This window comes from Poecilia formosa, unplaced genomic scaffold (assembly GCF_000485575.1).
Source record: "Poecilia formosa unplaced genomic scaffold, Poecilia_formosa-5.1.2 Scaffold423, whole genome shotgun sequence".
NCBI classification, from domain to species: Eukaryota; Metazoa; Chordata; class Actinopteri; order Cyprinodontiformes; family Poeciliidae; genus Poecilia; species Poecilia formosa.
This window is the reverse complement of record NW_006800362.1, coordinates 244,364-271,476: the sequence shown is the minus strand read 5'-3', so window position 1 is coordinate 271,476 and position 27,113 is coordinate 244,364. Positions and strand designations below refer to the sequence as shown.

Genomic DNA, 27,113 nt, shown 5'->3' with positions numbered 1-27,113 from the left:
GAATATCTTCTGAACCCCACAGCTCCTTGCAATTCCACGGAGACCAAAAGACAAATGATCCTTTCTGTGTCCCACCCCATCCAGAAAGCCATTTTGTCTACGTAATGCAGAGCCAAGTACTGCTTCAGAGTTTAAATGGGAAATGGGTACTGCTTTATTATGCTGCAGTGCCTTGAAATGAATGTGGATAATAGATATATTCACAGTGGTATTAATATCCTCAGAGTTCATCTTTTTTTTTTTTTTCTCCTCTTTGCTCATTCTCCATTTTCTCTCTCACAAGCTCCAAAGTACTTTGCCCTTGGCTATGCCTTATACTAAATGGATTTATGAGAACATTCGTGTCATATTTCCTTTTTTCCCGGATTGTCAAGACGGATCGTCACTGAGCCACTGATTGAGTGGAATCACCACACATACTTAGTACCCATTGTCAGTCCCCACATGCTCATCTCTGGGGGAAATTCAACAAGGCAAATTGGCCGATGACACCTCTCTGAAGGCTCAGGGGTTACTATGAAGATGAGGTCAGGGGTATGGAAAGAGAACAGTAGATCCTGTGTTGGTATGAAGCCCATGCCACACAGTTACTGTATATGCAAATTGAATGCATCATACACAAAATTAGCAAGAGCTGTGAACAGCATTCACAGACACAGTACCGCAAAAACAAGAACAGGATGTTCCTCTTTATTTATGAGCCAATCGGGGGGAAAAAAATTCCCAAATAAATGTTGACAACCACAACTTGTACTTTCATCAATACAAGCAGCTTTCATACATGGATGGAAGGATATCAAAGAAGCTGCATTTCTGACTGCCAATCTTTAATCAGCACCACTTCACTGGGCAGTAGGTGGGTGTCCCAAGGTCAGCCTGCTTTCTACCACTGATAAATCAACAAGAAATCTTCAAAATCCAAGAAAAAAAAAAAAAAAGAAAAAAAAAATGGCAGCTCCCTGTCTCTTTAGTCTGCTGCACTCACTTTTCATGGCTGACTAGCAGTGTTTTTTAGTCTGTTTCTTTATGCCTCTGCTGAGGAGCTTGGACAGCCCATCTGGAAATACTTGTCTGCAGCACGATTTCTGCCAGGGAGAGAGATAGAGAGAAAGCAGGAGAGAGGGAGAGAGAGAAAGAGACCTTGCTAATGCGGGATGACTGCCTTGTGACTTGTTATGCAAAAATCTGGTCACAGTGCTAGGTTTTCAGAGGAAGCCGTCGCTTCTTTCAGCAACCTCATTTTCCTAATTCTTTTTTTTTTTTTTTTAACTGCTCTTTTACTTCATTTCACGAGTTCCTGCTGCAGATAAACTGTACATACACTAAAAGCGCGTCTGCCCTGAGAGTTTAATCACAGGAAGCAACAGCAAAACTAGACTGGAAACTCATCTTCCTATTTACACACAGATGGAGATGGAAAGTAAACATCACAGACATCCAAAGCACCTAAAACCTTTTGCAAAGGGCTCTACAGTATATGTTTGAAACCGGCAAGCGCAGTGGCGTCTGAGCATGAATGGAATACATCATTTTGGGAATGAAAGGGAAGAAAATAAGTGTTTTAAATGTGGGGAATCAAGTCTGCATATGCTGTGAAGTCCCTAATTCTGCAGGTGCATCACAGCAATTGAGAATGTCATCAAATGTTATTTCATGAAATAAAAATAAAAAACTGAAACTCTCAGATTCATTGCACAGAGCTACATATTTTAAGCATTTTATTTCTGTTCAATTTGATGATTACAGCTAATGAAACCTCAAGAGAAAGTTATATCATCCAAGTCCTATAAATAAAGGGTTTCTAATGTACCAGCATGATGATAAACACAGCTAACCCGATAGCTGACCAGCATATAGTGAGTTAAACCCCCACTATATGTTGTCATTCATCAACAATGACAACAAAATGTTATTGCCGAAGAATCCGGGTGAAGTTAAGAACATTGAGGGAAAGTTCAGTGGAAGGAAACAGAGACGGTCAATGAAAATGAAAACCTCCAACCTTGAGAAAGTTGCAAAGCAAAGCCTTGTAATATTGGTTCATCAGCTGCAAACCATCAAAATGAACAAAAATAAACAATTGAAATATATGCATATTCTGTTTTAACTGACTTACTGAAATTAACTTTTCAATAATATAGTAATTCACTGAGGCACACATAAAAAATATTTACAAATTAGAAACATATTAGTTCTGCTAACCTTTTTAAAGGAATTTGTCCAACTTAACAAATTACATAATTGCTTAAAACAACTGAACTAATTATCCTTGACTCCGTCAAAACTCCACACACCTTAAATCCTGTCATGAGGACATGATTATTTTATAAAAACTGCCCTTCATACAGGCAGATCTGAGAGGAGCAGAATCCAAAGAGGAAATGAGTTGCCAAAGGGAACATCTAGAAATGCAGGACTTGCTTCCTTGTTAGACTCCAACTTGCAATCGGACAAGGATGTTCCTCAGTGCAGACAACTCTTGGAGAATGCTGATTTTTGACGGAATAACTAAACAAAAAGCTGATATCCAAAGCTATTTCTTTAGAAAAACTAAAAAGTGGGGGAGCCGTCTGGAGCAATCAATCAAGTTGGACGAAGTACAATTTTCTAAATTACCCCGGGCTGATTGCACATTTAAATCACATGCATTAATTGTTTAATATTTGCAAGGGAAGATGACGCTTTGATTAAATCTGACCGCGACCTTCATAGAAATCGTCCTTTAGATGGAGTTCTCCCACACCAGCTTTTCAGAATCAACAATCACAAAAACAAAACAATAAATGAATCAGACGAGTGGGTGACAGGCTCAACAAAGGTTTATTCAAGGTACAACAATTTCCTTTTTATTGTTTAATCATCCTCTGCTTGTCTGCTTGCCCCATATTACATGTGCAAAGTGGATGCTTTATTGTTTTATAATATTCATGTTGTTAAATGGCGGAAAGAACAATTATAATTACAATGCTATTTTCTTCTAATCAGACTATTTTATCAGCCACCAGTTGTCCAAATAAACAGCAGCTGTGTTTCACAGAATAGATGGATATATTAATGAATAAATGTGAGTTTTTTTTTTTTTTTTTTGTCAGTTCTAAATAAAAATTGTGTGACAAAGTCAGATGCAACTCACCAGAAATATGTAGTTAAGAAAAGTCACTTAAAATACCAATTAACCTGAAATTGAGAGAGTACAGATACTGAATGTATTGAGGGTGAAAATACATCTTGTATTGGGGACTCATGAGGTTTATCCAAACCTCAGGCAATTTGAAGGCTTGGATAAATAAGTAAAAACATACACAAGCAATCTATAGCAACATTAAAATCTATCAATAGCAATATTCAGACATGACGTGTCTTCTGATCACTGCTGTCATCTGCTCCAAAGTAAATCCAGGAAAATAGATTGTTAAATCATTAAGCTCCAATATTTATCAAAGCTGCTGACAGAAAAAAGATTAAACGGTACTTGTGTAAAACACCTAATTATACTGAATACTATTGGTCCAGTCAAGGTCATGTAAAGCTGCTGAAGGCATCTCACTGAAAAGCTATATGTGGTCATCGAGACAGAACTTCTTCAAATTTTGTCACATTGCAAACACTTACCGAAACTAATTTTATTTGGATTTTATGTGACGGATCAACACAAAGTAGTACATAGTTCTGAAGAGGAAAGAAAACAACTTGAATTCAGGTTCATTCTTCATTGTAAAACAGCTCCAGCTCAGTCAGGTTGCAAGAAATAGCTTTGGTTTTGAATCTTGCCACCAATTCTCCACTAGATTTAAGCTTGGACTTTAACTGGACCAAGTTAAGACATGATTAGATTTATCAAAGTAACCTAAAACGGCTTTAAACGTGGATGTAGCATGACAAAAAGTACAAAGGTTAAAAAGATGTGAATATTTTTGAATGCAACTGCATGTGTTGTGTGTCCAAGACACTTCCCGTCTCTTTAAATATCTGCCGAGTTGAGGTATTTATTTTCTGGGCTCAGTCAATTAACAGGTTTCTTATCGGACGCCTATATGATTCCAAATGCGATCATACAGACATCCTTCTGCCCAAAATGCTTGAAGACTATTTCATTTGACTAGCACAATGGCTGGCAGCCTCAGTCAAGTGCATAATTAGTTGAATTAGATTAAATGACCAATTAAGAGACTAACAAAGTAAATAAGCCTGAGGGGATTCCTCCGAACGCCGGAGAAAGGAATTAAAGTGGAATTAGATTATTGACGGGGAGAATGACAGCACGGTCCAACTAAACAGCTCTATTTCTGTCACAAACAGAGACGGCTAGCTGTCGTCGAGGGAAATGTGCACGTGGAAGGCCTTAATGTGCTAAAAATATAGTGCAAGAAGAAAATAATGGAAAAAGTGAACTCGTATCTGTATTTTGTTCAGTTTCTGCACAGTGAAGACGTTTTCCTATCCCAGACAGACATGTAGTACCCTGTGGAACACAACTTAGCTCATATAAACAGAGAAGCCTACCTTTGCTGGCACTCTCCACATGCTCCAGTTCATCTGGAAACTTCAAAATCTCTGGGTGATTCTCTTCGCACTTCTCAGCCAGGAAATGGAGAAGTGTTGTGTTGTGACTGATGGATTTAGTGTCTCGTAGCTGGGAGGAAAAAAAAAAGAATATACGTTCAATTGCAGTTTTGCAGGTAAAAAAACCCCTAAAAAACATTTCATTGATGAATAAATGGAGGAAAATCTATTTCAGTAAAATCCCCCCACTTTACAGTCTGACACATTTCACTTCTACTGTACAAATATTGATTCATGTGACAGAGGGAACATGTTTTAGGTTCCAAGTGATCAGTAATGTGCTTGTAGTCTGCTTTCACAAAAAAGAAAAAAAAAATCATCCTGGCGCAAGATGAGTGGGGTGAAGCAGTGGTCAGTGGTAATAATTTTAGGGCTCACAGATGTAATTTAACACAACCAGTAGTTATATATAACATCTCAAACCTGTGAGAAAGTGAAAAGTACACCATCGTATCAGCAGAGCACCTGTTAGTGTGATTCTTCACATCAGCACGTAGAAAACTTGTTCCATATTCATTCCCCACTGTGGCTGCAATGCAGTTCGAATGGCATGCTGGGAAAGCTAATTAGCACAACACACCTCGGTGTTCTTGCACTGATGATATCTGTGCGGTAAACAAGGTGCAGTTGGAGATGCCCACGCATGTGCACACAATGGATGTGCTAATTAACACACATTTCGGTAATACTGAAACAATTACAGGATACACATACTGCAACGGTGAGAGGATCTGACAATTTGTCCTGTCTGATAGCAGTTATTGAGAGAGCCACGAGTTACTTTCATGATAATGAATTTTGGGTTTGTTCATCTTCCGACAGAAACATTGCTTCTCTCGCACGTCTCATAACTATCAGAAGCCATTTGATTTATAAACATTCACAAACACAGCGCTTACTGAAAAGGTAGCGAAGGATGGAGTGTGTAAACAGGTTTTATTGCCCCAAGCTTCACTGATAAAATGTGAATGCGTGAGCTCAGCTGGTGCTCACACCATACTGCGGTTTCATTAAGAGCAGTGGGCGCCCGTGCCCTGGTGTTTTAGGTAATATGGGTTAATTAAAATTAATCAGTGAAACTTAATAAATATGATTAATGTGAGGTGAGTTGGTTCCTAGCAAAAGATTCGAATAATCAAATAAAACATTTGGAAAATGATTGTTTTCTTTTGTTTTCATGGTATTTAGAAACTTTGAAAACAATAACAAAAAAAAGGTTTAATGTTTTAATGTCAATGAAGTCGCTCTCATTTCGAAAGAGAAATATTATGATCTGTGCCGATAAATGCTTTATGGTTCACATGATTTGCATGACGACCAAACCATCTGATAGTCAGAACACTTTAAATAAAAATACATTCAATATTTTGATTGTTTAATAATTTACATCAGTCTCACTGCACAATCTACACAGGGCCTAAAAAGAGTAGCAAATTAAGATAAAGCCAAATAGGCTGATGCTACTGGATGTTCACAGAGCAAGTTGTAGGAATCAAATGTTTTTTTGTTTTTTTTTTGCAAAGACATTCATACTACTGATTAAATGTGATCAGACTTCTTTGTGAACAGTTTAAGACCCCAAAGCAACTCGCATGCGCAGAAGAGGAACGCTGAAGTCACACAGCAGAGCGCTGTTTAGGTAATGACGGATCCCGCCATCTGTAGCTCGATTTTAAAGTTGTAGAGCAATGGGAGACGACAGTAATGCCATAAGATCATAACTATACGAAGAAAGCTAAGAAGAGAAAAGGAAGTTAAACGTCGGCACTGCTTGCCGCAGCCATGGTTTATCTTCAGATTCACCCCGTCTGGCTTCTTCTTCTGGTGCAGAATTATGACGCATGTCTCACATCAATGACTAGAAAGTCAGACAAAATGCCACATGACCGTTCTGACTGCAGACACTTTGAAACGCTTGGATTTAGTTCGCATTTAGTTCCACATATGAAAGTGGCACAAATAAAAATAAAAACAAATCGGATTTGGGTTGTTCAGACTGCCATGAAAAAGTCAGGTATGGGTTGAATATGAGCAAAAAGAAAATTAGATTTGGGTCAATTTCTCCTGCTAAGTTCACATCTAAAACTATTCACACAGGTCTGGTCTTTGAATAGGCCATTCCAACACCTGACTTTGATTTAATATGAATCAATTTAGTGCAGGTCTGGCTTTATGTTTAGGGTTTTTGTTCTGCCGTAACAAGTTTTCTTTTAAACTATTCCCACTGTTAACTTTGCTGATGTCCCCAATAACTCTCACCAGCATGATTCTGCCATTGCTGTGCTTCATGGCGGATTACATGCGTTGAGGGGAATGGTCAGTGCTCCCGTCTCCATTACACAAAGTGTTCATTTTGTTGTCATCTGTCTGCCTGTTGTGTTCTGCACATTTGGCAAAGAATCCATGATTTTTCTTCAACTTTATGATTATGTACTACTTTGTTTTTTTTTGTCAATCACTTAAACGCCTCAATAAAGTACACTGAAGTATATGTCTGTAATTAGAGCTGCACAATATATTGCAAATAATGTCCGAAGATCACTGCAAGCAAAATGCATATCGCTGAGATCTTCCAACAACTCAATTAAAGTTGGATAATTTCATTTAAGTACCACACCTTCAGGCTCTGTATCTTGGTAATATATTCGGTGACACTTATTGTTTAATGCACCATAAAAAGTTTTAGAAGGTAAAAAGACAATAAAGAGTTGAAGTCATTAAGAAACTACTACTAATTTGTTTGAATGCCAAAAAAATCAGACCAGAAGCAACTCTTTCAATAAAACTTTCTTGTCGAGATGGAAATAATGATTTTCTATTTTTTTTTTTTCCCACAGAAGCTGGAAAGACTACTCATTATCTGTGGCAGAAACACTTAGAAACTTTTTAACTGGTTATTAATCGGAAATCATTACCCTGACATTCATCAGCATTATTGCTGAATGCTTTGGGAAGGCACCACATGCAGGCCAGCCCAACGACCACGGCTTCTTCAAACTGGCACACTGGATTTTAATTAGGGGTGTCAGAGTAAAGTGGTAGAAGTACGAATGCATACCACACCAGTTTTATGAGTGAACATTAAAGACACTTCATCGTCATTTCAAACATCTGCCCGTCAACTTCCAATTTGTTTTGATTTCAAGTTAGCGCTAATTGTGTTAGCTGTAGCTAATATAGTAAACAGTAGATGACGAGCCAATCACAATTTTTGGTTTCACCAAATACCTCATGAGCTTGACTTCTTGTTTTGTTTATAAACTTGAGTTAATGCTTTCAAATAACTGGGGGAAAAAAAATTGAGTTTTATTAAATGTTTTTATATGTCATTGATTTTACTACTTTGAGGTCTCTTCCAGCTTCCAAATAACTTCCAAATATCTGGAATGATCCATTGTTGCACAGCAACAATGGATCATTTTTTTTAATTTTGTGCTTTTGTTTATGGAGGTCATTATTTATGTCACATGTTCCGAGCAGCGGCAAGCAGCAACCGCTAACTTCATCCCGAGCGACTTTCTCTGCACCTTTATCAACTTTTTTCATTTGTATACGACATAATAACAGAAAACAAAGGCCACAGTCACAATGTGTCACATCTCATCCTATTTTAATGGAACAACTAGAAGGACTGTGTGAAAAAAATTTCAATTTCAAATAAAGATTTTCATTGGATGTTGACTCAAAAACAATACCCCATTGTTTTGTTTTTTGGCAACAAATCACACCAGGGATATGATTCAATTCACAGCATAAACAGCCCGGAGGTAAAATTATTCCAAATCCTTCACTAGTGAGTGCAACACATTAATTTAGAGGATCATTTAGAAAGTTAAGCTACATTACAAGAAAACAAGTCTCCCTATTAGCATATTTATCATTTAAAAATTACAATAAAATAAAGCAGCAATTAATGGCAAAGGAAGACGTGGTAGGAAAGGAAAATCCTCATATTAGCATCATTGTTGATTTGTCAACTTAATTCCTAATGCCAAGGCAGCAGCAGATAACAAATATGTTTTATTGCCGTTTATGAAGCTGTACATAAAGGTGAATAAGTAAAAGGAATATAAGCATTGTGTTTGCATAAATTTACAAATATTGCCACAACGGTTCCGTCTATACGAGAGAGACAGATGTGAAGCCCAGTACAGACGGATTTGCTTTCATTAGGAAGTGTATAATGAGACTGGTAATTGTTGCAGTTATTTAAACTTTAAAGACAGATATTCCTTTAAACACACTGATGCACTAATTCTGGGTGTATGGCTCCCTGTCACACACTCAACAACTAAATTAAATAGACGGCCTGTTTTGCTGAACTTAAACGGAACATGAATCATTGCCATTTGGTGTTCAATTATTGAACGGAGCTGATGAACATTCTCCCCCTTCCCAACTAAAGAAGAAATAAAATGGAAGAGCACAATTACTTCTTCATATCTTTGATACCTTTGAAAAATTGCACTGAATTTTCTTTTTAAACTACTACATTAATGTGAATATCAAAATATATTATTGTTTCCCCTGATCCTCCAACCTAAAGTTGATGTTGCCATTTAGTGTTTTAATGTGTGTAAAATACAGATTTATGGAGATACACCTGTGCACACATGGTCAATTTTTAATAGATAACAATCCCTATGACCCATTCTCAGTTTAATTTCTTTACAGCTCCTTTTCTTTGCATTAGGCTCTGCTCTGCGTTTCTCCTATCCAAGCACCGCTGAGGCATTTTCAATAGTGAGAATGTCTCGCATAGAGGATTTTCGGTTTAGTGCAAGTGTTTTTTAGCGACTGGAAGAGCTTCATTCCAGACATGATTCTGTGGGCATTCTTCCGTGGCCATGAGCGGAGAGGGCTTATGAGAACAAGCTCGCTTTCAGGAAACTTTCCATTCCTCACAAAACCAGAATTAAAGCAGAGGAGCTAAACATCGAAGGCGAAGGTGGGTCAGAAGGGGCCCTTCCCCCCCCTGCACATTCCCATCATCAACCTCCTCGCTGATGAGCGCATTAGGTACCCTAGACCTGACACCCGGGGGGCCATTTACTTGATTGACTAAAGTGAGAAAGCATACTTTTTCTTTCTTGTCCATCAATAATGGCCCAATCAGCCCCCCGAGGCGTTTACCGGCTCTACACCAACACTCCACGCTGATTCACTCGGCTTGCATGAATACTACGCTGCCTTCATCACAGGAGAGCTTTTTCTACATCATCCAAACAGGCTTTAAGTCTCCATTGAATGGAGGGAGTCTTCACAATGCATTTATTGCTCTCTTATCTGGGTTTTCCACCCATAAGTCCAAGCGTAGACTGCGAAGAGAACTGTTTATTTCTGTTCAGTCGTTTGGTTAAAAATCGTGCAGTGCAAAAGACAACCGTGGCTTCTCAAACCTTGAAAAACAAACTTCAATCTGATCTGAGATGCTTGGGGGAAATGAGCCACACCAGGAGAGCAAAGAGAACAGAGTTACTTCTGAGAAAACACAAATGCATGCTGCAGACAGAAACTAGTTTAATTTTAAAGCAAAAGCATGTACAAGACATGCTGAAGTTCATTCATGTTACGTTTTAGGTTGGTATACTTTAAACTTCTCCGCAACAGGGTAGAGTGAGCAGAAATGGGGCTGAATAAATACACACACATACGTTTTGTTTCATTTTCCCTTCCGCCTGACTCTACCTTTAATCACATAAAATCCAATTTTTTAGGACTTGTAATGACTTTCTGCATGCCAGCATAGTGTGCTCAAATTGGCTTTATGTCACAAAGTGCAACTCTCCTACTTCTGCAACTACTAATTAGATGCTGTACAAATAAGTGTACATTTTTGCAGATTCTGGTACATATTAGGGATGCTTTTAGAGTAATAGGGTAACGTCTCTTGTCTTAGATGAATATCTAGATGATGGAGATAAATAATATTTAAATGTTTTTCTATTTGTAGAAGAATATCATCAATAAAAGTCAAAAACTCTTCGGCACACAAACATTTAGCGATTTAACTGCCTTACTCCACAAGTCAGCTCAAAATTCGCTGGTTTTCTCTGATGACTTCAAAAGTAATTATTTAAGTTTATGTTTTGAAGCAGAGAGAGCAGGTATGTGTAGGTTATTTTACTTTCTCCCTCAACACAATATTTAAACCGTGTTGTGAGTCGTAAAAATGGAGTCGTCAGACGCCTTGCTGCAAGCTAACTCGTTCGATGAACTTAGTTTGAAAGGTATTAGAAACCCTGTCAAGTCTCTGGGTATTGAAGGTAATGACATGCTTTTACAACAAGTGCCGGTGGGGAGCATGTTTTTGTTTATTTCAATATTTTTCTTCTATGCATTTGGATTTGCACACTCACTGAGAGACTGAGTGTGTCTGCCAAATTCAGGACAACTACAATTTTTCCTATTAGGCGACTGGAGATTGCCTCTTGTGATCTGTATAATAAAACCTTAAAACATTGCTGCGTGACACAAATTTTGTCTGATGCACAGTAGTTGTACATTGTATCTAAGTGTGTTTGTATGTATACCATACTGTTTGCTCTTTTACATCATAATAACTTTGTATATTAATTAGCTGCGTCACAGATGCAACATTTGAAACAATCTATTTCAGATGACTGTTCTACAAAGTACTTTCTTCTGTTTTGCCAGAGCCTTACCTTGCAAAGGAAGCTGATGTTGAAGCCAAACGTCTGTGCGTTCCTTGAGCCAGCATTCATGTAATTGCCGACCAGCAACACAAACTCCAGGAGTCTGCGGAAGCCTTCGCTCTTCTTCACCTCCTCGCAGGCGAACGTCACATTCATGATGTCTGGCCGGATGTTGTTCACCTGCTCCTCGAACGTCAGCTTGAACAAAATGCCACTGAGACGTGGCCGCAGCAGCTTTACTGAACTCATCTGCAAAGTTAGAGGAAAATACGTAGTGAGTAATTTCCAGCGGTGGGTTTATCGCCACTAGTTCGCCAATTGCAACGTTTTTGTTTTGCAGTTTAGTATTTGTGCTAACTTTGAAGCAAAACGTTAGCAAAAATAACTTTCCAGATGATCTCCAAGTTGCTAATTTACTTGTTTTGTAAAGATTCAGTGGAATAAAGTCTGTCATTTGTGTTGGGTGGGAGTGAAAGGATAAATTTAAATAGTTTGTCTTAAATCTCCTCTTGGAAATTACAAATTGATGTTCACTTTTTCTTTTATTAATGTAGATATTGATTAATTTATATCATTCACAATTTCAAGTACATGATTGAATAGCTGCAGCTGAGCTACAAGGTGTATCCCATTTACCTTCCCTTCTAATATTTAACTAATGTTTTGCTGATAACTAGAACATTTAAGTGCATCAACACAAATACTTATGATCTCCCTGCACAAATGTTAGGAGTGCACACTCAAACAGATCAGCACTCGGAGTCCCACCTCACAAGAACTGATTTGTGTACAATGAGCAGGAATCACGCTGAAAGGCAGCGTGTTGGCGACAGCTGAGGAAGAGGAAAGCTGGAACATCTCTTATTTCCCAGGGGAACTACATATCTCTGCAGTGAGGAGTGACTTGATCGGTGGGGAGGGGGGGGTTGTGATCACAACATAGGTGAGATCAAGAGGTAAAGTGCAACCTCTTGCTTCGTTCCATCTTCTAAAAACACAAGAAGAAAGCTTTTGATGTGTGAAAAGAAGAACTATATCTGGATGAAACGCGTCTGCACTCTTCAGGTCTGGCTGAACATATGTTTTGTTAAAGTATACAGTGTACATCTATGATCTTATTGAGAAGAGTACTTTAAAGGTAACGTCTCTGTTTTTCACTGCAGGGCAGTCATTCAGTAAATGGATGACAAGAGCTGGTAATTAAAAAGTAATTAGAGCTGTAGTTAAGTGGAAAGGTCAGATCAGCTGGAAGATTCACTTCCCTTCACAGATTCCAGTCAATCACATGAGTGTGATAAGCCCAGTAAGACCAGTAGAAGAATATAGCACTTACCTGGGTATGAATGCTGCTCATTTGAGGCTTTTAGTTGTTTTTTTTTAACTGTTCTCTTTGTGGCATTGAAAACTAATGTGGATTTCTTTCTGAATCAAACAGGTTCAATCTACATTCAACCACACTATATCAAAACGTCCTTTAGCAAATTGCAACTTTACAAAAACACTTTGTTAGTTTGAAGGATAATTTTGGAAAGATATTTCACCAGCCTTCTTGGCTAGAAATCAATCGGTGTCTTGTTCTTTTTCATCATCTCCAAAACTAGTTGTCATGTTTGTCTAGAATCGGCGTCCTTTCGGAAAACCCAATTCCACCATTTGACCCAAATAGAGTGAATGAGTGAGAGTGAAAGAAAAAGCAAAAGAAAACAAAGAGCAAAAGAAGTAAGAGGGAGAAAACAAAAAGAAATTCATACTTCTAGACTACATGAGAACTCTATATAACTTTTAACCGATAGGTCACAATGAGCAAAAGACAGAATGACAGAGCAGAAAAACAGTGAAAGAGCAAAAGAAAAACTTTAGATACTGGAAAATACATTATTATTTTCAGACTGCACAAGAGCAATATGAAAGTTTGATATTATTCAGTTAAATTGAATGTAAAATGTGCATCTAAATTCTAGCTAATAAAAATGGTTAAAGATAAGATGTCTTTATCTTTAACCTCAGAACCATTCATTGAGGTACCAGCAACATTCACCACTCCATTGACCTCACCAGGATATGATTCATTGACAAATACAAATTACTTTTTAAAAATTCCTTCTTTCTTTTACCATTACTATGCAAAAGTTATGAACAATGTCAATTAACTTGAGATATATAGATAAAATACTGCAGACTGTATCCCAACACATAAATCATTCTTTGTTTAAAAGCTACTTTGAGTAAAAAAAAAGAAACAGGTTACTTTCTGGAGACCATGTGTCAAGAAGAGAATATAACAGCAGCAGCGTTATTTATTATGCAAGTGGAGAAGATCGAACTTTTGGATGTTCATTGTAAATTGATAGGAGTTTTGGGATACATCACCAGGCTGGTTGCCTACAGCTGAGCGCTTTTCAAAGGCCTTTAAACAGGCAGGATTCATACACAGCCTGAGGGGGTGATTTTATCACGAGATGACATTGACAGCTGATGTCAAAGAGCCGCATCCACAAAGTTCTTAATGCTGAACGCTCATCAGAACTGATTGAACTGTTCTTTGCTCAAGTCAAAAAGACTTTCAACAAAAGCCGCTGTCATTTGGAGACGGAACTATCAGTTTTGACGCCGTTTGAGAGCTTTTTGTTTGTTTTTTTGTTTGATTAAAAATTACTGCTCTCCAGAAAAAAAAAAAAGAAAGAAAAAGAAAAATACTGATTCTGGCTTACTGACCAAACAGAACTTTTGGGGAAAAAAAATAATAATAATACACTGTTTAACTGTGCATGTCGGAAAGTGTTTGAAGATAAAGTACGAGTGTGACTGGATACACTGTGCAAAAATCCACTCGGCAAGAGCTAATTATACTTACCACAATGCCGAACTGCTCTGACTCCACAAGCTCCTCGTATTCACCTTTTAGTTCCGCTAGAGCACTCAGTTCTTTCTGCTCAGGCAAGTTCTTTATTAGGTTCTGGAAATGAAAGGGCACATACACAAAAACACAAGAAAATAAGTGTTAATGCAGTTCTCATTTTCTGCTTTCGTCAGGATAGGAACAAAATGCCTGACAGCTTAGCTGAAAACAAAGAAGAAACAAATCCAAAGAGCAAGTGTGCGTTTCGTGTGTTACCTAATTAAACAGTATTTCAATTGAGCCTTTTGTGGAATGTTTATATTCTTTCCAGACAGTATGTGTCGTAGGAATATATGTTGTTGTTCTGCTTGTCATATGTTGGGAAGAAAAATAAATAACATCGATGCAGAGCCCAAAAACTTCAGAGGAAGACTTCCTCCAACAAAATCTGCTTTTTTTTGTGTTTCAAAATGTCCTTGTTGTACCTTTTCTCCCACACCTGGTGCTGAAAAGAGTCGCCAGTGCTTTTCCTGATAATCCTTAAAGGAAGCAAAATATTTTTTTGTTTGCTACTAAATAAATTCACAGAATCTCCTTGCTACATTGAATGTGAGATGAAATAGGTTCAATGGGAAAGTAAATAATTATTTTTTCAGACGTTTTAGTTTCTTGGACTGTTTGAGTTGTATCTTAAATAAATCTATTGGGCTTCGTATTAAACTAAGTGTTGTTAATTTACTAATATTAGGCTGACAACCTGATACAAGATCTGTAATTTTATTATATGCAAACTTCTGAATTTGAAGTAATCCAAAATTCTCTACAAATATTTTCACATGCTGCTCAGTTAACTTTTCACCTCATCTACCAGTCTAGTTCATCCAGTAATGTCAAATGGTTAATTAGTACAAAAGTCTGTTTTTTTTACAGCTCAGAAATAACCAACGGCATATTTCATTTCTATGAATCATCATATATATTTATTTCTGTTGGAGCAGTGGTCAAAGAGAATATTTTGAAGTTGTCTGGTTATGTGAAAAGTCAGATTAGGTCACAAAATCACTGCTGGTAATTGTTGCTTTTTGATTCCGAGTTGTGGCCTAGAGCCAATTACCGAACATGTCAGCGACCTTCAGAGAGCCGACCTTCTGCTGCATAATGCACATCACCTTGCGATTGTCTATGAAAAGCAAGCAAAGGCTTTGCCATTAATTTGCTGCCGCCTGATAAATTTCTTTTGTACAAGCAGAATAAAAACAACATGCAGTTGGTGGCGACGAGGTTGAAGATTAAGATGGAGATGAGGAAGATAATGGGAGGGGATGCGTTTTCAGTAAATGTTAATTGTTTGTGTGAAGGTCAGCCAAGTTAATAAAATTGACCACAGCGACTTTTCCCTCCCTTTTCCTCGGAGGTGGAGAAGAGAAAGAGCTGCCCTTTCCCAGGTCTTTGCAGAGCTTCCTTGCTCATTAGCTCCTCAAATTTATTCAGCGGGAGCAGACTGGCACTGGACCACGTGTCCAGATGGGAACCCAGACAGACAGACAGGGAAAATGGACAGTAAAAGCCGTTGCTGGGCCACAGACTTGGCTGACCAAGTTATAGACCTCTGCAGCCATCACAGTCAACACAACCATAGTCTACTGCCCACTAATGATGACATCTCTGTCTTTCCCTCAGGGGATTCAGTGGTATAAAACAGTGAGCCATACTGCAAGCCATGAAACCTTGTTTGGGATGCAGCCATTAAATCAAATGTTGCTTGCTTTTTATCCAAAGCCCCAATTAGAGTCTGCAGTGCCTTACTGCTGCCTTAATAATAAATATTGTTGATTGCATCAGGAGACGCAGATAAAATTTAAATTAAAAAAAAGGATGGAAATCTAAAAAAAAAAAATCAACACTGAAGCGATAATCCATTTCAAGTTTTATGTATTCTCCTGGTTCAGTCAAAATTGCTCTGATGCTCTGCAACAGAATCACATTTACCACATAATCACAAGCTTCAACATATTTTATTGGGATTTTACTTGATACACAAACACCAAGTAGTTCAAGATTGCGAAGCGGAAAGAAATCATACATGATTTCCATTGTTTGTTTTTTCTTACATATAAAAATTTAAAGTGCATCTTCAGGCAGTCTGCATCAGGACTCTTTGGAAACCTTTTCACTGCGAGTGAAACCACAGATATTTGGAGGTTTGCATACAGAAACTGAAGTTTTTGCCTTTCTCTTTTATCAAGACAACTCGAGCTCAGTGAGATTGAATGGCGAGTGTCTGTACATCAATTTCCAGGTACTACCACTTCTGCTCAACTGAACTTCGGTCTGGGTCATTCTAAAAGATGAATTTTCTTTGATAGAAACCATTTCACTGTAGCTCTGTAGTTCTGCACATAAAACCTACCAGGACAGAAAAATATATTGTTTTAGGCAAGCTAGAAAGAACAAAGAAACAATGGTATTTCTGTCCATAATATTTTCTACTACAAAAGAAACTCGACCTCAGAACTCAAGAGAAGTCCCACTTTTTACTTCTGAAAAATTGAGCAGTAGCAGTCGGACATCACAAAAGAAAGAAGTTCTGCCCTGATGATGGAAATTTGCCCTGGAAGACAGAACTACTTACAAAGTATCTACAGTCATCAGCTTCCTCGTTGCAGCTCGAGAACAGGAAAGCTGCCCTCATCAATATTTCACCAAAATGTTCAGGGTGTAAGTTCTCCAAAGCAGCACTGAGACGTAAGCCAAAAAGTTTCATTTTGCTCCACTGGACCTTCCAGGTGGTTGTATTGTGCTCTAAATGGGCAGATTTGCAGAGTCCACAAGTAAAACTAGTAAGTTGGACTTTTCACAGAGTCTCCCACCTGAGCTGTGGAAATTTATTGAACGGCTCTCTGTGAAAAGTCCAAAGCTTAGGATACAGTTTTATAACTCAAATCTGCTTTAAACCTCTCTGTATCTCCATCAATGAAGTTTCTGTTGTGTTTGTTGTCCTTCATGATACTGTTTGTTCTCCAACGATCTCCCACAAAACCACCAAGGCCTTCACACAACAGATAAACTATGCGTCACTCTGGATCTACTTCTAAGTCATGCAATAATTTGTACTCATCAATCACTTAACAATCCAAAATGTACTGATGTTTTTGATTTTAAAGTCACAAAACATAAAGTTTGATAGTTTTGTAATAATGTTTCAGACCTGACAGGAAATCATCAAATCACAGGGGGGAACAAAAAAAAATAAAAATCTTTGTTTTTTGTCAATAAATGCAGGAATAATGTGCAGTTAGGAACTAAATGAGCTAGACTGCATTTATAACAGGCTTTAGGAATTAGATTTCACTCTACACAGGCTGATCCGTTTAAGATGTAAATGAACGTGTAAAAAGTAAAATCCCAAGGGTAAAACAATCTACTGGAAGGGAAAGAGAGGAAAATTAACATCTGGATTAGTAACAAAGTTCCCAGACAATATATCATTGGCTTTGAATAAAACGGCATCAACTGAGAGGCAAATCGTTCATCCGTTTGGAATACTTGCTAATACTAAGGCAAATCCGATTATTCCGACTGTTCGTCTTTGGCAAACAACAAGGGATACGTCTTCAGTCTAAGTCTTTTCCAATCACTTAAGCATGATTTGTCACATTAAAAAGAGAATGAAAGCTTTGCCATTTACTTTGAGTATTAAAAAAATGCATAGAAGAAGGAGGAGAAATATGATATTCAGTCATATTTTCTACATTTTTATTGCGTCTCACTAAAAAAAATGCTGCAGCTTACTGCAGCTGAGAGACACAGTAGTGGAAAATCAAATCTACCTTGTGTTCATCGAAACCCCACCGAGTGCAATTGACACAAAGGCTGCGCCATATGTCTAGCGATTTAGAAGACTGGGTGATGATTCTGGTCCAGACTCCTCCCGACAGGATACCAGACACATTCTGACGCTTAACAAAGAGCACTGAAGGTATGACAACAACAACAACACATGTTTAATTACCATCTCAAACGAATACAAGCTAAGTGGCAGCAAAGAAAACCCAAATTCAACCACTTCCTTTCGTAAAGAGAAAATGCGCCTGCATGCTGACGCAGATGTTAGCTTGGCTGCCTGGAGGCAACGAGGTCCTGGGTTCAAATCCCACCCAGGGATTTGTTATACAGATTGGGTTCAAATCCCAATCTGTATAACATCAGGAACCCTTTCCTGATGTTACCAAACAGGAAAGGGTTTGGTAACATCCAAACCCTTTCCTGTTCAGGGTTTGGATGTTAGTCCTCTTTGTGCGCAGGATTCCCCTGGGTACTCCGGTGTGCCCACACAGCACAAAGTAAAGCATGTTAGGTTAATTGGTGACTCTAAATTACCCGTAGGTGTGAGGGTGTGGGTGAGTGATTGTGTTTTGTTTGTGTGGGCTCTGTGATGGACTGACGACTCAGGTTTTAACACGCTGACTGTTGGAAAGAGGCAGCTGCCCCATCCAACAAGCCTGAACAGGAACAAGCAGATATCATGTGAGACTATAATAAAGCGGGTATTAAAATGCTATTGATACCAGTAAAAGATGCCTTGGATACAATATAAACATTCATACCACTTCACTAAAGTAATGATTACGAAACCAAAGCACTTTTCCTTCAAACCTTTATTTTATCTTGGTTATAAACACTGCGACCAGGCAGAGCAGCTAACTCCTCCTGATAAAAATCCATGATTTTCAGCGTTAAATATATAATATCTATAACTGGCTTCTGTCACAGCGATTATACTTTATAACCACTAAAGAAATTCCACAGAGCAGTAAAAATAAAACTTTTACGAGATTCCAATGATGAACATGTTCTTTTTCTGGCTTTTAAAACAAGAATGGAGGACAGGAGACAGAGAAACCTGGTGTTGTTCGGCCATTACTTCAGGTCGGATAGCAGGACTTGCATCTAAAATAGTAGTTCATTTTTACCTTAGAAAATACCAGTCCTATATATGTAAGACTCGTTCGCATTGATGTCAGAGAAAGTACAATACTTGCCTGTCTGTCAAATTTTTAATTTTCAGAATAACCCCATCACAAACACAAGTCAGATTGTTTGTGATCGTTATTCCAATTCCAAAAAAAAGATTTAAATATCATTTTGCAAAAATGCTCAGTCAATTCCCATTGATTTAATTACAACAGGTCATTTCAAGAACTCAGACGGCGCTCAACATCGATGGTGTTTCCTCCTCCTCCCCCCCCAAAGTCAGCCGCAGCTACGACTCCATATTTAAAATGTGGTGAATGTTAGCTGAGGCACTGTCGAAGCCAAAACTGTGAAAGTCCTTTACTTGTGGAAGGGATGTAGCTGAGAGGGAAAAAGAGTATAAAAGTAATGAGAAACAGGATATGGTTGAGTAAACATTTGTCGAGGATGACAGTATCTGTAGGGCTTTTACTTTCATACTTTGATCTCTGCTGCTGTCAACCAGCTTCCTGTGAATCGAGTTCAGTTTCAAAGCATCTGCAGAGCCATGCCAAGTTAATGCAGGATGGAGCTGGGCACGCATAAGCCCAACACTTTAGAAAACTGTTTACAGGACTGAATAATGTGAAAATAGCAAAACACGCATCACTACTGAGCTGCAACACAGACTGAAATTCCGTGCTGCGTTTTCGATATCAACATAAAAACATTTGGAAGAAACTTAAAACATTTAGAAATGCAAAAATGTGTACCAGATTTTGAATTTTCAATATTAACTGCAAGAGCTCCCCCCCCCCCAACCCCCCAGTTAATGTCTAAATAAATTGTGTTCATTTTAAAGGCTTATTAGAGATCTGCAACAAAGACAGACAAAGAGCCACATCTGCCACATGCTTGACAGATGCGTTTTTCCACTTTTAATTGATTTTCTACTTCGTTTCAGGAGACAGATAAACATGTGGTATTCTGCCCGTGCTTTGCGGCGGAGAACAACCAGCGACTGCCATCTCCCTGCCGTGACACCACAGCGGGATTCCCATGTGGCTCATGGGCAAAATGAGTGAACGATTCGGTTAGAATAAATGACAAAATAATGAGCAGCTGACAAGAGTTTTGAACGCCGTCTAACCCGAACTTTTTAAACCACACATTGACAACTAAAACCCTAAAAAAAAAACTAAACATTTTTAATGAGATTTCGACTTCTTTTTGGCAACTAAAAGAAGTTACTGAAAGTTACAAAGTTTGGCCTTGTAGACAAACAACATCCATCTCAAACAAAAGACCACCACCTAAAACCCCACTTTTTTTATTTCATAAAAACCTCAGACCTATTAAAAAAAAAAAAACCCAACAACTGTGTTTTACTGTGGCTATCACATTGCTTTGGTGATGTGCATTGTTATTTCTGCATTGCCAACCCTAATCCAGACATAAAGATACTAAAGAATACTGCTGTCACATGCAGCACAAGTCATGGAAATACCTGCAGTTCCTTCTGTTTTGCTATCAGTGTCTTTGGCAGTTTTATTTTTTTTTATTTTCATACATTTCCAAAACATTTTTCTTGCATCCCTTTTAATCTACGCTATCCTAAATAATTGGTAACGGCTCCTACAGTGGCATGGTTCATACAACATATAAAATGAAAACGTTCAAATCCCTCATTGTAATTTACACGTTTGACAAAAAAATTATTTTGATTCTTCCACCACCTCAGAAGTGAGTTGCTCTAACGCTAAGGCTCTAATCAAAATCTTTAGTGCCACTAACGCTATGCCAGCACGGTATTTTGCAGAAGCTGAATGTAGAAGTACATTCACTACATTCAATCATGCCGATATCCACTGTGAGTCAATGACAGAAAAATAGCTTCGCTGTTAGCGGTTCAGAGGAAGTGCACCCACCATCGGATCCTTTGCATTTGTAAACCATGTTTTTTTGTTTTACGGATTAAAATTAGTAGCATGTCATCATTTATTTGTGGCTCAGTGACTATGTCATGTTTCTTTTTTTTTTGTTTTCTTTTTACTATGGACCTCTTTTGTGTCTGAAATAAAGATTGATTGATTGATTGATTGAATATCCTACAGAATTTAATTTCAGGTTAATCAGATTCTTTATAATCTGTGGCAGATGTAATCTCACACAGATTGAACAATGTCGCTGAATATAAAGGTGCTTCATTGGAGTATTAAACTGGGAGTGAAAAATATCTAGCCATCATTCGTTTCGCTGTAATAAATTTGTTTTTCTCTTTAACTGAGCAGGATAAATGTGACAAATTATGGTGTAAAGAGTTTTGTAATGAAGTCAAAATTCTGCATGGATAATGGCATTTTAAGAAGATGATGAAAACAATTTATTCTGCATTTATTTATTTAAAAGCTACAGCTAAAACTACCGTGGTACAGTGTAAGATATTTACTATATACTGAAGGGATATATTTATAACATTCATACTATGAACAATGTGCCATAGTTTCAACTGTATTTTACAAAAAAATGGGACGAGTACAATTGGATTTGTGTGATGAATCCTATATGATAAACTATCAGTGTCATGAAGACAGATGTTAACTGCAACATGCTTCCAAACAAAAGGAGCAAAAACGCTGTCACCATTGATTTAGTCATGCATGCCGGTGTATCCGGCAAATGTTTATTACGTGACAAGTAACTGGGAACACTCGAAGCATCATTATGAAATGCTGCAGCATTCAAAATGCTAAAACAAGTGACTGTCCTCTATTTAAAAGGCAGAAAACAGCTAGCTAATCCAACAGTAGCTACTGCAGTTAAAAAATACAAAGTCTACAACAACCGTATCCACCATTTTAAGTACAACATGCACAGAAGCTGATGTTTACTGCAACTGAGCTAAAACAGTGAAGTCTTGAAAAACAAAAAAAAAAAAAAAGGCAAATTTTGTCTCAGAGGTAAGTACGGTAAACAATGAACATCAGTCATACATGTTGCAAAGTCTACAGAAATTACAACCCAGCAAAGCACCATGTCACTGTGAGCAAAGCTGCAGTAACAGACTGACAAGCAACAAACCGAGTGTGACAGATTTTAAAACCGTATTAAACTAAAGGAGAATTTCAGCGTAAGAGAAAGACGCAAGAACTGAGCAAGGGGAAAAACATGGTTGAGAGAAGGATGGGGGAGGGATTAATTTGAGTGTTTGGGCAGGAAAACCTGACATACTTAGGGTGACATTAAATTTGTCTTTAGGATATATGTAAAAAAAAAAGAGAAGTTTTTTTTTTTCATGTGTGCACCTGAACTCTTGCATATAAAATAGAAAGTGTGAAGTAGGATTAAGAATGAGGCTAAAAATAAAAAATATGTGGTTTAAACATGAAAACAGGTTCAACAGTTGGAGCCAGATGAGTAAAAAATAGAAAAAAAAACAAAACAAACAAAAGTACCCTGAAAGAGTAAATGAGTCACTTGAAGGATACTAGATAAAAGCTTTATATATTACTTGAAAGTGAAACTCAATTTTTTATCTTTAGGAATCAATTCTGTATTATGTTGAGCTGTTTTTTGTTTTGTTTTGTTACCATTCTATATGAATTTTGCATAAAATCCTGCTAAATGGTCAAAACTAATTTGGAAATAAACTTTTCAAGTTGGAGAAAGGTGGCGGCATTCGTCTGCGTAATTGTCCCTCAATTGTGCATATTCCTTCTATGCAATATAGTCATCCAAACACAAAGCCAGAACATGAGACTGTCAATCAAATAAGAAGAGAGCAAGCATGCAAAACAGTAATAGAAATTAATTTGTTTGTGGAGTCTTGCTGTATGAGAGTGTCTCTTTGATTGATGTGCCATCTGCCACAGAAACAAAGACACGGGACTGGAAAAATGAAAACAGAAATATTTCTCACTCTTTTTTTTCCCTTTTTTTTCCTCCATAAAGCACTTATGAAAATACAGCACCAATCATGCCGGAGGAGGAGCAGAGTGGACTCCACAGAATAAAAATTTAACTACTGAGCTGTATTGTGCATTAACCTGCCTGTGTGCATTCCTACGAGTATGAGACTGTGTGTTGTGTGTTTTTAATCAATACTTAACCTGTGGAGGGTGTAACCAGCCTCAACCCTCTGGCTAGAGATGAACAGCTAGGTGGTGATGAGGTACATGTAACACACCTTTGATTCTTGCCATCAATATCTGAAGCGTATTTCATATTACACCAGACTAAGCCTCGTCTTTCGTTAACCTGCATCTACTTTTGCCCTCACTCTGTTTATTCAACGCCTCCACCCCCTCTGCTTTCCCTTTATGTTTCCAGCCCTACCAAATCCGCATAATGCATTTCACATTTCACTGTAAAATTTGCATTTGATGCAGAAGTGCTGTGTAGTGTGTGCCAAAACAAACCACAATTAAGCCCATGGGGGACTTGTGTTTTTCCTGCTTAAGCTCTAATCCAACATGCCCACACTTATCGCCATGTCCCACATGTGCACTTCTGCACTGTGAAAACGATGCCCAACAATGTGCCAGTCGGCCACAATCACCTGTTACAGATGTGAACAAAGGCTGGCATGAGTACCAAGGCCCTGCAGCCAGCGAGCAGGCCACGTGTAATGACGGCGGCCATGCATATGGATGAGCGCGGCGCTGATGTGGGTGATTGACAAGAGAGATAAACAATAATAACAAGGCAAGGCCAGCTAAGAAGACTCCTGTGAGACCTGGTGGAAAGGTTGTTGCCATGGCAGGCCGAAGGCAGAAGATTGCAAAGTCAAAAGTTTACAACACTTGCACTCAGTAAGACAACATACTGAGTGAATGTCTGGCTTTGTATCAGGTGTTATTAAACAACAACAATTAGACAGCTTGTTTTTATTTTCATAAATGATGAAACAAAGTCCAATTTCCATCTTTTATAAGCATTTGAGATTACAAAGACTTGAATCTGAACCTTTCATGCAAAAACTTAAGTTTCATTATTTAGCAGGAAACCTGATTCAAACATCGTCTTAAGTGATAAGTCAATTTAAAACGTCTCATATGACTCCTATGAAAAGGTTGGCAAGGCATTTTAAGCATCGTAGATGTACACATCTCTGGTTTGAGTATTATTGAAACCAGTTTCTTAAGAGATTTAAAAGCTCACATGTCGCCAATAAAAACCAGATACAGAAATGTCACCCTGCTGAAAAGTAAGTCTATAAACTATGACTACATGACTTTGTTGGGTCCCTTTTGGGATCAGACCAGTATGCTAAACAATCTGGGTGATACCAAGTTTATTATGGCAATTACTGGTACTTTCGGCAGTGGGGACAATTGCCATTTCATCGTCAAATATTACTATTAAACATAAAGCATGTCAGCAGGAGCAGGAGGAAGCAACAAGCGCTCTAAAGTTTCCTGGAAAGCAGACACGCTGAGCCTTGGGCTTGATTAAACTCAGTGGCCCAACGTAAGCAGACGACGTTAATCTGAGGACTTTGGGAAAGACAGCTGTGTATGGAGGCTGTTGAAGCCACTTCACAAGCACCTCGAGGTTATAGGTATCTCTGGTGATTGTACAACTTTTTTCTAGCACATCTTTTCCTTCCACTAAAATTTCCATTAATATTACTCTGTTGAAATCTAGCTTCTTTGGAAACGACTTTTTTGTGGCAAAACCTTAATGGAGGAGAGAGTCAATCCCACACATTATCTACCTGCAGGTCATAAAATGGCCATAGAAAACATGCTGTATAAAAGTCCTTTTCATTGGTCATTATGCACAATTAAGATCATCTGAAAGAATGTTTTATAATTCTAAGGATCTTAAGAATAGTAGCAATAAACACTTTAAATATATCTGAAGAATTAATATACGAGTTTCCCTTTTAAACTAGTTAAAGTAAATATTTGATGATATTCTAATTTAAAATGGATCTGAATTTCTAAGAATTGCAATTAAATGATGGAATATGAAAGGAAATATGTATATTTTACTTATTTCAACACACACTGAAAACATAATCAGATATATCCTGATTTTGAAGGGTTAGGTGGGGAATTAATTGTGATTACAGGAAGAAAAAGTATAAATACATGTAACCAAAGGAAAACACTACCATTTTTCTCTTATTCCAAAATAAAAATGCATTTTTTAACCTCTGGGCAACTGGCAGAACAGAGGTGTGAAAAAATCAAAGAGAGGAAAGTTATTTTTTACTACTCCTTTAAAAAACTTAAGATTAAGTTTGATGACATGTTGAAACCAGTGTGGGTTTTGAATTTTGTGACCTATAAGGAGCAAAGTAAATCAGGACCTGTCTCTAAAATGTGCATCATTTCATCAGTCGCACTAAATCAGTTACAATCATTACAAATCCCAGCCTCCACCCCAGAAATCATCTCAATAACCCCAACACTGTATATCAACGCATGAGGAAATACGCGATTTAATTAAAAGGGAGACTTGACACTTTTCACTTTGCATTCCTTTAATATATGTATTTGCACACAGCATAGGGCAATACTAATTACAAATGAATAACAGTGGTGCACTGTTACTCATTAGCCTTTCCTTTTGAAAAGAAGACGGGGTAATATAAAATACACTGGAACACATTAAAGATTAAGAAGTCACTCTGATATTCTGCAAAACAAGCCCCAAGGGGCATATCATCCACCGACGAGATTTAGCTTACCAACACACGCCAAAAACTGGGTGTGCTGAAACATTTAGTGATGACTCTTTCATTTCAGGCAGTCGAATCGGTAAAAAATAGGTGAATCTGGCCTTTAACTTAAAGATGTGCTTCTTTTATAACACTGCAAAAAAACGACTGATTGTTGATGTACAAGATTAAACTGGTATTTTACACAAATGCAAACATGCATGAAAGGGTAAAAAAAAGTTTGAATTTACATAATATGCACCCCTTAAAGATAACTGGAAGCAGAGTTGCATGAAAATTTCAGCAGGCTAAATTTAAATGGATAGCAAGTGACAACATGGTGAAACACCAATATTTGCCAGGGTCCACAAACAGCTCATCCCTCTAAAAACAATTATAACTACCTATTTCAATAGTTCAAACACTATATGTGCATCTTTCTAGCTCATTTTCCGTCTTATATATTCAGGTCACTCCCAATCACCACTTCCAATCTCGTCCCCATCCTCTTCCTCACCTCCAGTTTCTATTGTCCAATATCGTGAATGGCTGACCTCATAATACTTGGAACTCATCCTTTCCGCCTTGCCCTCATTTACACACATTATTTGTTGTTCAAAACACCTAAGATTTATCTACATCAAATGATCAGCAACATTTATGTGTCATAGTATTATTATACAATCTTAGAATTCTTAGTACTACAATAATCCTGGTGAAAATATGGTAACTATGTGTAGGTAATCAGTTAAATGATAACCAGGCATCCACTTGTTCCGCCATATATTACTTACATTAAATTCTATTATTAATTTTCTTGTGTCTTGTAGTCTACTGTCCTGCCAGAGAAAAGATAGGCACCAAGAAGTGATGTGCATATGGGCATGACTACCTTCACTGAGTATATTTCATTTCAGGGGAGAACCCAAGTTGTCAAGACTAAATGCAACCATTTATAAATATGTATTAACTTCAGTGTACTGAGGTTAACGGTGTGATGAGCTTTATTGTGACACTGTTAAATTAGAAATGAAATCTAACTGGACATCACAGAGACCCTGTGAATACTAAAATATGTATAAAGCATGAGGACACAAGGACTTTGTTTGCTTAATGAAACTAGAAAAGCTTATTAGACCTAAAATAGCTTATTTGCCTGAGGGAGCATTAGAAGACAGTACAACATGTACTGCAGACAACTTAACAATTTCTATACTAATCACAAAGAACAGTTTTCTTAGACGTGCCAATTAAGCAACAAGGGAATGCGGAGCAGTCCAGCAGAACTACTGCACAAGGAAAATAGGGAAAATGCTGCAGGAGAAAGAAGAAGAAGAGCTTTGGGAGTATATTTGCAAACCACTAATCTGGATGCCTAAAACCCAATACCACTTAATCCGTTCTACTGTACGTAAAAAATCTCTCGAAGAATGCC

The 27,113-nt window shown here is 37.7% G+C and overlaps 1 protein-coding gene across 1 annotated transcript in view; it reads right to left on the bottom strand.

Moving 5' to 3' along the window:
* Positions 1–4,275: 4,275 nt before the first annotated feature.
* The window catches only part of LOC103155363 (protein diaphanous homolog 2-like), a gene marked incomplete at its 5' end in the record, with an annotated part of 266,071 nt that continues 243,233 nt past the window's right edge, over positions 4,276–27,113 (bottom strand). Inside the window, 3 exons of the mRNA XM_007577025.2 lie at positions 4,276–4,633; positions 11,229–11,468; positions 14,074–14,175. Of these exons, the coding sequence (XP_007577087.2) occupies positions 4,343–4,633; positions 11,229–11,468; positions 14,074–14,175 (633 nt within the window). The remainder of the gene's footprint in view (positions 4,634–11,228; positions 11,469–14,073; positions 14,176–27,113) is intronic.